The sequence below is a fragment of the Eutrema salsugineum genome, unplaced genomic scaffold (genome assembly GCF_000478725.1).
Source record: "Eutrema salsugineum unplaced genomic scaffold, Eutsalg1_0 scaffold_1, whole genome shotgun sequence".
Taxonomy (NCBI): Eukaryota; Viridiplantae; Streptophyta; class Magnoliopsida; order Brassicales; family Brassicaceae; genus Eutrema; species Eutrema salsugineum.
Window position 1 is genome coordinate 13,609,836 of NW_006256909.1, and position 15,061 is coordinate 13,624,896.

The window sequence follows — 15,061 nt, forward strand, 5'->3', positions numbered from 1 at the left end:
ATTTATTAGACGTTGACAAAAAAAAAATTGTTGGAAAAAGGATGGCAAAAGCCAGAAGTGAAAATGTATGATGTTGTCCTTGAGATGGCTCTATGGATATCAATATATCATCTTATCAATGCATTGTGCGAGTCGGTGTTGGGTTACGTGTGGTACACGTATGCTATTGAGAAGATGTTGATGATGTAAAATGATCTTGAAAAGATATATGGTGGCCTCATATGTCCTTAACTTACAACTCTCCTCCATAAAAACCACAAAATGGTAAATATTTCAGGAGAGTTCTTCCGGTTTATGCCTAACCTTGTGGTATTGGATATACATACTGGATTAGCGAAGCAAATATCAGAGTTAGTCTCTTTTCGGTATCTTGACTTGTTATATCCGAACATAGAACGGTTGCCTGTTGGTTTAAAAGAGTTGAAAAGACTAATACATCTGAACTTGAAGAGACTAGAGAGTATTTCCACGATATCTAACTTGTCGAGTTTATGGACACTGAGACAACAAAAGCAAAAGTCCAAAAAGTCTTTAGAGTGAACTCAGCAAATTAGGAGCTGAAGCTCTTGGAGCATTTAGAAGTTCTAACCATAGAATCTTCTTAAGGTTGGTTTTGGAGGAGTTGTTATGCTCTCAAAGGTTGGCGAATTCTATTCAATATGTGGAGGTTATATATAGAGGTTGAGGAATAATCATTTCGAAATATTAAATTTTCCAAACATGTATGTAATATCCGTCGTATCAGCATATGGAAGTGTGGAATGAAGGAGATAAAGATAGACAGGAGCAGTGAGAACATCATCATGGGACACAAATCCCAGAACTCCATTCTACTCCAACCTGTCCAAAGTTGTTATAGGACAATGCGATGGTCTAAAGGATTTGACATGGCTATTGTTTGCTCCAAACCTTACTTATCTCGATGTTCCTTTCGCGGAGCAACTAGAAGATAGCATAAGTGAAGAAAAAGCCGCGAGGTTCACTGATGAAAATGCAAGTATCATAATCATTCCGTTTCAAAAACTAGAATGTCTTAGCTTGTCTCATCTACCTAAGCTTAAAAGCATCTACTGGAGACCTCTATCTTTTCCACGTCTGAGCAAGCTCGCCGTACATGAACGTTGTACAAACCTGAAAAGGCTTCTATTGGATACTAAAGGTGCAGCTGCTGGTGTAGAGCTTGTCTTGAAATACGGAGAAAACAAGTAATTGGAAGGTATTGAATGGGAAAACAAAGAGACTGAGCTTCGTTTCTTGGCTAGTTGCACACCATGCTAACCCATGAACTTCCTTTTTCTCTCGTCTTTTTTTTTTGAATGTTTTGAGGAGTGTTAGTTGACTTTTACTTACATAAACAATGTTTGTTCCGTGATGCTTTCTTACATTATCCTCCATTGGTGGTGATATATGTTTTCTTTCAACAGCAAAATCAAATATAGTCATTTAGAAGATCTTGTATTCTTTAAGACATGTGATAGAGTCAATCGTATTTGACTGATCAGAGCTTGTAATGATTTAGAGATCTCCAGAATTCATGTTACATATTCGATCGTAAGAAGGAAGCATAATATAATACACACATTTATTTATACTATTATTTGCGTGGTCAAAAATCTTAGGTATTGTTTTCAGAGCAATTGTCCTATGTGGCATTAATGAAAAAATATTATGTGTCGTTTTAATTTGTTTTGATAGGTTGATCATTAATTCTACGTGTAAAAACTGGTGATATGGCTTTTTTCTTCGATAATGAGCCAACGAGTTTGTCCATGGGCCACCGATTTTGTTTTCATTCATAGCCCCCGATTCTAGTAATGGGGCACCGACGTCGAAAACCTAAAACTTAAATCATCTATTCTACAATATATACCCATATCACCTACACATATTTTTACATATAACAACCGTCTTCTAAGATCTAGCAACTTTTACAAAAACTCATCCACCTCTTTTTCACGAATACATCTTTTGTATATCTCAATCTGGTTTAATTATATCATTTGTTTAGTTGGTTGTTCTTCCATGCTAACCTTTTAATCGTTTTGTTCCGATCGGGATTCTTCTATGCTAACCGGTCAAATATATATGCTTTTTCTCTATCGTGTTCTATATTACTATGCATCATAGTTATCTTATTTTTTAACCCCTGTTTTACTCTCTATGTGATTGGTCATAGAGATATCATAATTATGTTTTTTGTTTTGCTTTGTAATTTTAATCGTGTTCCTCTTTATTAAGTTTTCCTATAGATATATTTGAATTATTGTTCGTAAATATAGATTGACTTGAGCTTCTTTAATGTTTTTCTTCAATCTAGAGTTCATCCCGCAAACTATAGGTGATTGGTTCAAACTTTTGCAATCATATCTTCAAATGAATCTAACTGGTAATTGTAAATAAATCATTAGTACTTCTTTTTTTGGATCAAAAAATTATTAAAACTTTTAATTTGCTTAATAAATATCGTAAACTCTTTAATTTATTATTTTGATCTTCTTAGAAGGATCAAAACCATAAAAAGATTTTTTTTTGTGTGTGTATAATTCATGTTTTAGTTTAGGTTCGTATTAATTTTTTCTGGTAATCTATTTGTGAATGGATGTTATTTATTGTTTGATTGTTTGATTGTTTTTTGTTTCTTCTTAGATTCTACTATATATTTTCTTTATATTGTTGTTTATGTTTATTTTTATTTCTAAATTTAATTTATGGTTTATTTTCGTGGTAGCTTGTGTGGACATAGATCTTTAAGCAAAAAAAGAGTAACCAGTTCGGATTAGTTTTGGTTTCATAGTTTACTAAAGATATGTAACATGAACAAAACAAGGTCTATTGTTTTATAATTTTCCTATTGTTTTCTGCCCAAAGACAATTATGTTGTTTCAAGAAAAAAATGTTTTATAGTTTTGATTTTTACCCAACACATTCTTTTATCAGAAAAATATTAAATTACTCTTAAGACTACACCTATCAGGCATTACAGCAATATCTTTGTTGGTAAGTCGATGAACGGGAATGTGATGTCTTATAACTTCAAAGAGCAAAGGAAAAACAGGTGACAACGAGACTAGATTCGGTGTGATTAGAATATTTATGCATGTCAAGTTCTTGTGTTGATATACAACAATCGTATTAAGAACAGAGTGCAAACCAATTGCAAATGGCACCATCGAATTGGTGTTGAATTATATTATAGTTAATCCCTGACCCACTTCTTAGTTTCATCGTTTGTTACTGAACTCATTGGTTTTTTTTTCAACCCCTGGTGAGAGATAAAACCAGCTGAAGGAAGGAGAGTCACCAATACAGAGGAAAAAGAATGTTTGCTAGAGAAATATTCCGGTCGTAATTTTCATCATCTTTGTAATGTGTTTCAGCTTGCTGGAACTAAATTTTTAGTGTTTCAGGCTTCATCGGAGTACTGAATAAATTGATGATTCTCTGACACTAGAATCTAAGAAACATAGATGACTGAAATTCTTGTGAATTGAAGAATGAACATACTCACACGTTGCATTTCTCATATGTTTTGATGTGTAACAAGTAATTCTTGTGTCGTATAACTCTCTGTTGCTTTAAAAATTTAGTTTTGAATCAAATTTAATTCTAAAACAGTCCATCCTTTGATTGCTTCTCTAAAACCCAAGACAAAGCTCATATTGTATCTTCTAATAAGAGTTAAAGAATGAGATGAAATCTCGAATAGGTTTCTATGTTAAAAAAAAAAACTCAAATCAGATTGTTATGTGTTTCTGAAGTTCACTGGTTTCCTTGAACACGAGCCAACAGAGATTGATCGAGCCCTCACACATTGAATTCGACAATACTAAAACGAGTCTGAACCCCTGATTGAAATGCATGAGGAAAACACGGAAGCTAAAGAAAACAATGGATGAAACGAGGAAAGATAGTTGGGTGGCAAAGAAATGTGTGATTGATATAAAAAAGTGGAAAAAGAGATGACGAAAGGCTTAAAGGTAACGAAGAGAACAAAAGAGAGAAGGAGAAGTTGAGGAGATAAGGCTAAAGCTATATTGTAGAATTTATCATTAATTTAAAGAGGGGGAGTGAAGGAGATACAAAAAGAGGAGGAGAGGGTGGGAGAGAGAGACATAGAGAGAGAGATGAAACCATTGTCCGTGCAAGTAAACAAATCAGAATATGGAGACAAGAGAAAATATGAATCAGAATAATAATCATTCTGAAAAGACAAATACAATGAAGACTGAGAAACAAAGAAAAGATGAAGAAAAATCTAAACAAATCAGAATATGGACACAAGAGAAAATATGTATCAGAATAATAATTATTCTGAAAAGATGAATACAATAAAAATTGGGAAACAAAGAAAATGTGAGGAAAAATCAAAATATAAAGTCGGGAAGACATAGACGATGAAGAAGAAAAGGATGAGGGATAAAAAGATTGAAAGATATGTAACAAGAAGAAGTAGAAGTAGAAGTCAAAAACGATGGAGAAGAAGAAGGAAAAAACGAGGAAGAAAAAACTCCGAATGATGAATAAGAGGAAAAATAAAAAAATGAATTCGATGGAAAAGATAAAGAAGAAAAATTCAAAGAGAAAGGAGGAAAATACACTGAAATGGGATAAGAAAGAAGAATACGAATAATACCCGGAAAAAAAGTCACAGGAAAAATTGATCAAACACAATGAAAAATAAAAAGGAAAATACGAAGAAGAAAAAACTGAAAGATAAAGAATATGAAGAAGAATCGAACAAAGAAGGAGAAAACGAGGAAGAAGACATATCAGAAGAGAAAGAAGAAGTAGAAATGAAAAGATGAAGAATAAGAAAACCGAAAAATAAATAAGGGGAAAAAGAAGAAAAAGCAAAGAGGATCAAAAATAATATTTTTTATACATGATTCTTCTTATTGTTTATACATATTGTAATTGTCTAAGCTTTTGACTATAACTGGTCATTGCTTTTTGTTGTCTTACAGTGCATACGTGCATTCTTTTTCTCTTATATATTTTGAACGTGATTATCGTGCCATCTCTACGTAGGTATTAGAGTATTGATATTTACGATCTACCGACACAGATATTGGATAGTTGGAAGACAATGAAGAATAATAAAAAAAAACGGTAAAGAAGAACAACCAAAAGATAAAGAAGAGGAAAAAAAATGAAAACGAATAACCATTATGTGGAAATGAAGAATTTGTTTTTGTATTAGTTCAGTTGATTAGTGGGTTTTATACACTTATTTAGTATTGTATTTTGGGTGTTTCATTTTGTGGGTTTGTTTTATTTTGATTATATACGTCTCAATTGTTCTAATTCTCTTAATTCACATAATAAAAAGTTTTGTTTTACAATTTTAAACCTCTCGGGAGCCTACGCAAAGTACGGACAGGACACCTAAATTTATGTATAAGTAATGCAATCGTATCAAAATACGCACAAAAAGCACTAGCGACTCTACTTATAAAATATATATAGCACACAAAAAGCTAATTGTGGAGCAAGGTTATGTGAACAAAGGTTGTTTTACCCATTACAACAAAATCTTTTTCCGGTGAAAAATTATCCACTCAAGTTATAAACAATCATCAAATTAAATACTCTTTAATGTGTGAGAACTCGGTCTATTCAACACGGAAAACAATTTTTGGTCACCAAGATAAGCTTAACAATCAAAGAGCGACATCAAATTATTAGTTGAAACAAGAGACAAATCCATATTCATCAAACCGTAACAGCAAGAACCTTCACGAGACCATATGATTTAGGGACCGTAAGCACATGATCACACCACTTAACTATCCCTACAATTACACGCGAAAGGATTTTAATAAGCTTAACCTGTGCACACCAAATCTTCCTCTGATAGAGGCCACCAGGCCTAGAATCAAGCAAATCCCTTCCCACAAAACCGCCATGTTTCCACCATAATCAGCCAATCTAACAAAAGCATTACGAGAGAACTCAGGTAGTCCTTCCATCCCCATCACATATCTCCACATTCTTGCCTTGGTGCCATACCATCTCAACACTCCATAATAAGCAGAGTAAAAAACGTTTTCAATCTCTCAATAACAATCAAAAAGCATATGATCATTCATATTTCCTCTATCCAGGTCCCATGCACCTACCTTCCTTGGAATCGTAAGCAACCACCTCTGTGCCAGCATTCGTGTAGAACTTCCCATCAATACATGCGCTTCTAGGGTAAACAAAACTGTAGTCGCAAGGGATGGGTTCAGGATCCCAAATTTGTATTTTTGTGTCGAACACCTCGAACAGTTCTTGCAGTAATAGACACCTTCAAAAATGTTTCCTGCTACATATATCTTTTGATCAATGAAGCTAGCAGAAAGTGAAGATAACTTCTCCTGCAAGCGCTCCACGTGTGAGACCAACAATCTAGAACCGAGACCCAAGAGGAGCGCTCAATGTTGTAGATATTTGAACCAACCGCCACAAGACCCGAAGGGCGAGCCTGAGGAGTATGGGGAATCGCGAGGAGAGCCAAAACATACCCACTTGACTTCTTCTCCCCACCAGTGTCATTGTTAGGGTTTGATTAGGTTGTCGGCACAGGATGTACCAGTGAAAATGAGTAGTGAACCCTAAGCACACATAGAGAATATTCTCGGAGTTCCCCAAGAGTGACCAGTGGCGGAGCCAGAATTTTTTTCATTGGGGGCAAATAGATGTATATATGATGTTAGGAGTGGAGGCATTGATATTAGGCTTTAATAAAATACACTAATTTTTTAAAATTATTTGGGGCGAATGACCCCGTCTTGGACAATGTGGCTCCACCACTGAGAGTGACCTAGCCTTGTAAAGCTCCGGTGAAGCAAGGAGAGATCAAAAGCGCTTGGAGACGAGGGACAGAGTCGGATAGTAAAATCTAGAGACACATGAGAAGCAGCTCAATAGCAAATCATCAGGAAGTGGTGGAATTTGGGTTGGCGTCTACGACAGCTCCTTCCTTTTGTTCATGAATTTATGGTGAAGAAAGGAAGGAAAAGACGAAAAGAGGAGATCTTGATTTTTGCAAAAATGATTTGGTTGCAACGTCTGACTCGCCACAGTGCTGGAAGTTTAGGGTTCGGAATCGCATTGTAGACAAAAATGTGAAAGAGAGATAGAGAGTTCAAGGGAATGCAATGCATGCAAAAACATTTTGACTTATAAACCAAATCATTTCTTTTTTTAAAGTCAAAAGAGGAGTATTTAGTTGGTTTGGTTTAATTTTTTTTCCGGTTTAATATTTTTGTAAACCAGTTCTTTTTCCCAGTTTGGGATTTTAATATAATATAATTTTTTAAACAAAATTAGAATTTATAATTAATATTAATTAGTTAATTTCAAAATAATTTTTGGAATTAATTCAATTTTGAAATTAAAGGTAAAATATCGTAAGAAAATTAATATCAGGATATTGGTAGGATTCTGGTCATAAATTTACGGAAAAAAGTCCTACCAAAATATCTGTATTTTTTGTAGGAAATTTCCTACGACTTTTCTACCATTTAAAATTTCCGACGGCCGATTTCCTATAACTTATTTTTGTAGGTATTGGGTAAGAAAAGGCTGTTTCTTACGCTTTAACGATGATATTTGCCGTAGGTTTTTAACTTGCATTTTTGTAGTGTAAAATTAATCAGGAAATTAAAAATCTAAATACTTCTCCAAAAGAAAACTTTTTTTTTTATAAATTGTCTATCAAAAGATGGATCTTCATTTGCTTCACACATAATGATAATTGGCTCTTTGCTAAACTTTCTTTGAGGAAGAGGCGTGACCTTCTTGCACAATGTCTGACGAATATGGAAGAATCTCCGGCTGAAAGTAGGGAAGAACAAACAAGAAATAGAAGATAGAAAAAGAGACACTCAAGAAAGCATAATTTCTAACTAAAACTCATGTCATGCATCCAGTTTTGAAATCCCAAGATGATCATTTTCTTCTTCTTTATTTTTTTGGTATCCATGTTTTTAAATCAAAACATTTTTTATTTTGTGAAAACGTCAAAACCGTGGGCGTGACCTCCTAGGACAGAAATAAAAAGTCTCTCAGAGCTCTGATACCACTTTGTAATATTCCTATCTTGGATCTCTTGAGATAACTGAGAATCAGGTCTGTTAGGTCGATAGTCTAACCTCATTCAGTTAACCACCTGGTTTGGTCCAATGATGAGCAACATAAATGCCAGGACCAAAAACGCCTGTGTAGCAACAATAACATTAGACATTAGATCCAGTGCTAATCTGAAAAGGAAAAGGAAGGGTGAGTAACATTAGACACTAGATCCAATGCTAACCTGGAAAGGAAAATGAAGAATGATTAATCTACACCCTAATTCATTCAATGCATGAGTTGAATAAGAAACGACCCTCACAGTTACCACAGAGGTGGCAGTGGCGGTAGAAGACGATGACGAGGCTGACGAGGCTCCTCATCGGACGAGCTAGGAGATTTTGGACGCGGAAGAGAGAGGAGGAGGCCGAGATGGAAAAGAGAGGAGAGATGCGTTTGCAAGAGAGGAGGAGCAGGAGCAGCAGCAGCAAGGAGTGAGGAGGAGAAGAAGAGTCACGTCATGGAGAAGAGGAGTAGCAGCAGCATGGCATGGAGAGAAGAAGAAGAGAAATCGCAAGGAGATAGAGGGGAGACTGGTGTCGAGAAAGAGAGAAAAAAAGAAGGAGATAAAGTTTTCTGGAAAAAGGTGGGTTTATATAGAGGTTTTAATCTTTGTTTACAATAGAAATTAAATTGAACAAGAAAAAAGAAAATCAAACCGGTCTAATAAGGTCAAGGTTTCACAGTTTGATTAGGTTTCCGGCACAGGGTGTACCAGCGAGCGTTATGGTCAGGCCATGTAAAGCTTCCATGAAACAAAGAGAGATCTGGCCTTGTAAAGCACATATAGAGACAATTCTCGGTGTTGCCAAGAGTGACCTGGTTTTGTAAAGCCCGGGTGAAGCAAGGAGAGATCAAAAGCGCTTGGAGATGAAAGACAGAGTCGGATAGTACAATCTAGAGATGCGTGCGAAGCAGTTCAATAGCAAATCATCTGGAAGTGATTTGGGGTCGACTGCTTCTCCAGAATGGCAACAGAGACGGCTCTTTCTTCTTCTACATCGTAGTAGTTGTTGACTTCCTTTCCTCTAGTGAAGACATTGACGTAATTAAGGTGTCTTATAGTTGTGCTGGGCCTCAATTATAAATGTACTAATTTTTTATAAGCCTCTATAAGGCCATCTCCATTGCTGATCTTCAAAGTGGGTATCATAGCAATTGTTTAATAATTTTTTTTTTCGAAACAGTGAAGAACCTGAATCGAAAAGTGAGCTCCATCCTGAACCTGTAATTCGGGGTTCATCCCTGAACCCACGCACCAATCATAGCACGCCACGTATTCGATGATACTCGGATGATACAGGATCATCAGTATCACTGCAGTCATACCGTATCACTGGAAATGGCCCGATTTTAATTAATTTTAACACAAAAAAGCGCACAGGCCCACTTATAAACCTGCTATGAACCCGCGATGGAGATGCCCTAAGTTTAACAAGACATTTCATATTAATTGTGCAATAGACCTGAGCATTCGGGTTTGATTTTTTTTTTCTTTCAGATTTCGGGTGTACTTTTTTTTCGTACTAGACAATTTTCAAAATACATATAAATTGTTTTAGTTTTTTTTTTTTTAACACTGAAAACTTTTATTGAAATCCAATTCAAAAGGAAACCAAGTAGTACTTTATTACATCCGAACCAGACCTCACACACAACAGTGTTCGGCTTTCCAAAAACTTTAGTTTATTAAAAGAGCATCCTCACACAACAGTGTTCGGTTTCTCAGCCTGCAAAAGATCGTGTAGCCATACCGGTTCACCCTGAGCCACATATGATTGGATTCTATCTTCCGTTACGACACTCCTAACCATCTTGAAAGCCGGTAAGTTGTTCATATGGCTCTCCTTTACCCACTTCCATTCCACAATCCCTTGTAAGGCTTCAGTAAGCTCTGCAACCTGGCCTCTGAATGCCGGCCACGCTTGAGGGCGTTGTATGGCATCCGCTATATCCGTTGCTTCCGTTGCAAACAAAACTTTCTCAAGCCGATGACTACACATGCTTTCAATTGCCCACAGATGACTAATTGCCTTTGCCTCTCGTACATTCTCGACATTTCCGAAAGCTCTCCGGCTATGTAGGAGCACATTCCCATCGGCATTACGAACTATCCACGCCGCACCACAGAGATGTTTTCGTCTTGACCACGCCACCGCTATGTTACATTTTATATAACCCAAATCAGGAGGACTCCATCTCTGGTTCTTGTCGGGACCACCAGAGAGACTTTCCTCTCTTTCCAACTCGTGTCTCTCTTGCACCATAAACCAGTGATTCGAATCATCTCACACTTTCTCTGCTGTTTGTGTGGCTGTATAATGCTTCCCTTCGAACAGATAAGCATTGCGATTTTTCCAAAGTTGCCATACGATCCATGGAAAGCTCCTCCTAATCTCCACCGGAATCCGTTGGTCTTTTTGGCATTGGAGCAAGTATGAGAAATTCACAAAGACTGAACTCGTATGAAAGCCTTCACCTGGAAAGGGAAAATTTGTCTGCGCCCAAACTTGTCTTGCCACAGTACAATCAAAGAGGACATGATTAATTGATTCGCCATTTCCACCGCAAATCTGGCACACCTCATCCACCACTAATCCTCTGGTTTTCAATCCATCCGCAACCGGCAAAGCATCACTCAGCGCCTTCCACATAAAAACTTGGATTTTCGATGTGGTTTTTACCTGCCACACCTTTGCTTTGAGCGGATTCAGGGATGGGAATACCATTGCCTCTGTTCGAACTTCCGATTGGCTTAGTTTTCTCCCTAACCAATACCCTGATTTCTCCGAATATTCCCCACTTTTATTATATACCCATTCGAAACTATCTTGCTTTCCAACAGCTGGCTTTTGTTGCAGAATTCTGTCAACATCTTCAGGCACAATCACCTCGTTGAGTTTTCCTCTGTCCCAGGTTCGAGTTTGAGGATCGATGAGATCCCCCACCATCAAGTTTAAATCCCAGAACAGTTGTCTTCTAAAAGGAGCTCGGGGGAAATCATCAAAAATCCATCGGTCAAGCCATACGTTAATTGTGTCTCCTGATCCCACCGACTTTTTTAAACCTTTTTCAAGCAGAGCTATTCCATGCAAAATGCTTCTCCATGCGAAAGATGGCCTGCTTCCCACCCCAGCCTGCATCAGCTCCGAGTTTCTGTAATATCTACTTTTAAGCACCCTTGAACATAAACTATCTGGCAACGATATGAGTCTCCACGCTTGCTTAGCAAGTAAAGCCTGATTGAAGAGTTCAATATCCCTGAAACCGAGCCCTCCTAGCTCCTTTTCTAAGCACATCTTCTCCCAAGACACCCAGTGGATCTTTCTTTTATCCTCTTGTGCATTCCACCAGAAGTTTGACATTGCACTTGTTAGATTTTGACAAGTGACCTTTGGCAATTTAAAGACTGACATCGCATAGACTGGCATGGACATTGCCACAGATTTAAGAAGAATTTCTTTCCCTCCTTGAGATAAAAAACGCCCATACCATCCATGAAACCTTGACTTCATCTTCTCCTGAATATAGTTCAACATGTCCACCTTTGACCCACTGAAACACTCTGGCAAACCTTTCCTTGATTTTCGCTTTGGTATCTTCATCTATAGACGCGCCAAAAGTGATTGCCGATTTAGGGTTTACCAGCTCCCCCTTCACTATCAATGCCCAACCTTTCCTTGATTTTCGCTTTGGTATCTTCATCTATAGACGCGCCAAAAGTGATTGCCGATTTGTTGAAATTAATCACTTGACCTGATGTTCGCTCATACTCTTTAAGAATTGCGTATAACTCATCAGAGTGAGCTTCATCAGCTTTGCATAGAATCAGACAGTCATCAGCAAATAATAAATGGTGAATTTCTGGGCCCTCTTCTGAGAAACCAATTCCACTGATCTTTCCACTCTGTTCGGCTTTACGCATAAGATGAGAGAATCCTTCTGTGCACAGATCAAAGAGAAAAGGGGAAAGAGGGTCACCCTGACGTAGCCCTCTTCCCGGTTTGATCATGCCATGTGCTTCTCCATTGATGAGCATCGTATAAGTTACCGATCTAACACAGAACATGATCCACGATACCATCTTTTCGTGAAACCCCAAACCGTGAAGCAGAGACTCTAGATAATCCCACTCAATGGGATCATAGGCTTTAGACATGTCAATTTTGACGGCCATGTTTTCACAGGATATACGAGGGTGGCTTCGAAGAGCGTGAATCATTTCATGGGCAATGATGATATTGTCTGTAATCAGTCTATCTGAAACAAAGGCCGACTGAGTAGGTGATACAATATCAGGAAGCCACGGCTGCAATCTCTTAACCAAAATCTTTGACACGATTTTGTATAAGACCGTACAGAGGCTTATTGGTCGCAGGTCCACCATCTTAGACGGTTTATTCACTTTAGGGAGGAGACATAGCTGAGTGTAATTCCATTCTAATGGAAACCTCCCTGTTTCGAAAAAATCCATCACCTCCTTCGTTACTTGTGGACCAAGAATCTCCCAATAATGTTGAAAAAAGAGACCATTCATTCCATCCACTCCTGGTGCACTACCCGCCTTAATAGAGAAAACAGCTTCTTTAACCTCAGAGATTGATACTGATTTAATGAGAGCTGCATTCATACGATATGTTACCCTTGAAGGAAAACCATTGAAAAAACCATCGATATTATTTTGTCTTGATGATGTAAACAGATCTTGAAAGTATTTCCCTGCAACCGCCCCCATCGAGCCCGTCGAAGTCGCTTTCATCCCCTGGTCATCAACCAAAAATTCCAGCTTATTTCTGTTCCTCTGAGCCTTAACCGATGCATGAAAAAACTTTGTGTTTTTGTCACCTAGCTGCACCCATTTCTCTCTGTATTTTTGTTGCCAAAACTTTTCCTCCTCTCTATATGCTTTTGCTATTTCCGCTTTCAGTTCTTGGCGATAGTTCATTCTCAGGTATAAGGCCGACTCTTCTACCTCCAGTTCATGTCGTAATTTCATTATTCTATCCATGGAATTGTTCTGATTCTCTCTTTTCCATCTGCTCAGAGCTTTCCGGCAAGCACCCATACGGTCCATCAAACTGAGAGGTGTCGTTTGATGATTCCCTAACCAAGCCGATCGAATAGCCTCCAGCACTAAAGGCTTCCCGATTAGTCTCTTATCAAAGCGAAAAGAACCGTGGGACGCACGCTGACTATTCAACAAATTCACCAGAACAGGTCTGTGATCTGAACCCAGCTTTTCCAAAAAGAACTTGGTTTGATTGGGGGAAGGCCTGTCTCCATTGTTTGTTACCAAAACTCCGATCTAACTTGCTTTGAACCCAGTGTTTATGTCTTACACCCGCCCATGTAAACCCATCTCCAGCTCCCAATAGTTCAGTCATCTCACACACTTGCAACATCTCAGCAAAAGGTTTAAAAGACGCATCACTTCTTTTAGGGCCTCCAATCTTCTCACCATTATGCAAAATCTCATTAAAGTCACCCACCATACACCAAGCCTCCTTCCTCTGGACACCAATCCGCATAAGTCTTTCCCACACGTGAGCACGTCCTTTAACCTCCGGGTCACCGTAAACAAAGGAAATAAAAAACTCAAAAGCTCCGAATTGCACAAAGCAATCAATGAGATGTTTATCAGCAAACTTCACTTCCACCATCACATTGTGCTTTGTAAAAAGAGCTAAACCACCACTCCACCCAATAGGATCCACCGTAAACACCCGTTCATACCCTAACCATGCTTGAAGATCAACCACACCATCTCTACATTTCTTCGTTTCCATTAAGAACAAAAGCTCAGGGAAATGTTTTTGACGCATCTCCTTGAGATGGGGAATTGTCAAGTCTTGTGTCCGGCCCAAGCCTTGACAATTCCAGCTCATAAAGCTCATTGGGCCGACGGCAGTCCCTCATTCGAGACCGCCTCCAAGTTGTTACGCCTTGCGATTTTGGACCTGCTTTCTGCCACCACCTTCTCAACTCCATCAGCTTTTCTTTTCTGAGGGGATACACCCAGACTTACATCTCCATTCTTCTCAGCTATATCATTGATCTTTGCTTTCGATCTGCTTTGTAAGCTTTTCCTTGGGGCTGCATTCTTTTTTCTCGGTTGGTAACGCCTTACCCTTTTTTCAGAAGAACTCCCTTCAGAGGACCCAAACTCAAAACCCCCAGAGCACGATTGGAAACCAGACGACTGCGATTCTAAACTACCTGCAGCTCTCTCCGAAGCCACAGCCAAAGCCACATTACCCCGTATCATCGCTAAACCGGCATTTATGGCTGATGACATCAACTTCTCTCCCCTCTCCTCTGATCTACCCTTGTTTGAACCACTGATTTTCTCATTGTCTTCAGGGAGTTTGTCCTTTGATTCACCTTCATAAATAGGCCCTTTTTCCTTATCCAAAGACGAAGTCAAAATCGGTCCAGGCTCCAGTCTTAACACCATATTCTGGTTCCTCGAGTCCTGCTTGAGATCCATTAACGTCTTCTTTATTTTCTCCTCTCTGATCTTCCTTTCTGGCCCCTCAGCTGACAGCAAGTATAAGCGCATCTCCTGCAACACCTCCGGGTGGATCTTTGGTCTTCCTGAATTGGGATCATTACCCACTTGTTCCTCTGTTAGTACACCAAAGAGGGGATCAGCTTCCTTAATGATTGGCTCCAACTTCTTTTTTTCTAAAACAATATTCCTTCTTCTCGCCTCTGTTTTCTCCTTCCTCATCTTAATAAGTATAGGACACTTATCCTTCTCATGAGTTAAACGTTGACAATTATAACATCTTTTCTGGATTCGCTCGAAGTCGTACCAAATTGTCGTAGTCTCCCCAGTTGGAAGGATCACTTCCTTTGATCTGCGCACAGGTCTCGAAACATCAAAATTCACCTTGACGCGCACGTAATCTTTGCTCTGTGGCTTGTTTGGATCAAAAGCCATCTC

General features: G+C 38.4%; 1 protein-coding gene and 1 pseudogene across 1 annotated transcript; both read right to left on the bottom strand.

The window, feature by feature from the left end:
* Positions 1 to 5,712: 5,712 nt before the first annotated feature.
* Positions 5,713 to 9,442, bottom strand: LOC18029318 (annotated as a pseudogene).
* A 4,563-nt stretch (positions 9,443 to 14,005) lies between these two features.
* LOC112082006 lies at positions 14,006 to 15,058 on the bottom strand. The gene has a single exon (XM_024149089.1). The coding sequence runs from the start codon at positions 15,056 to 15,058 to the stop codon at positions 14,006 to 14,008; it is 1,053 nt and encodes a 350-aa protein (XP_024004857.1).
* Positions 15,059 to 15,061: the final 3 nt, after the last annotated feature.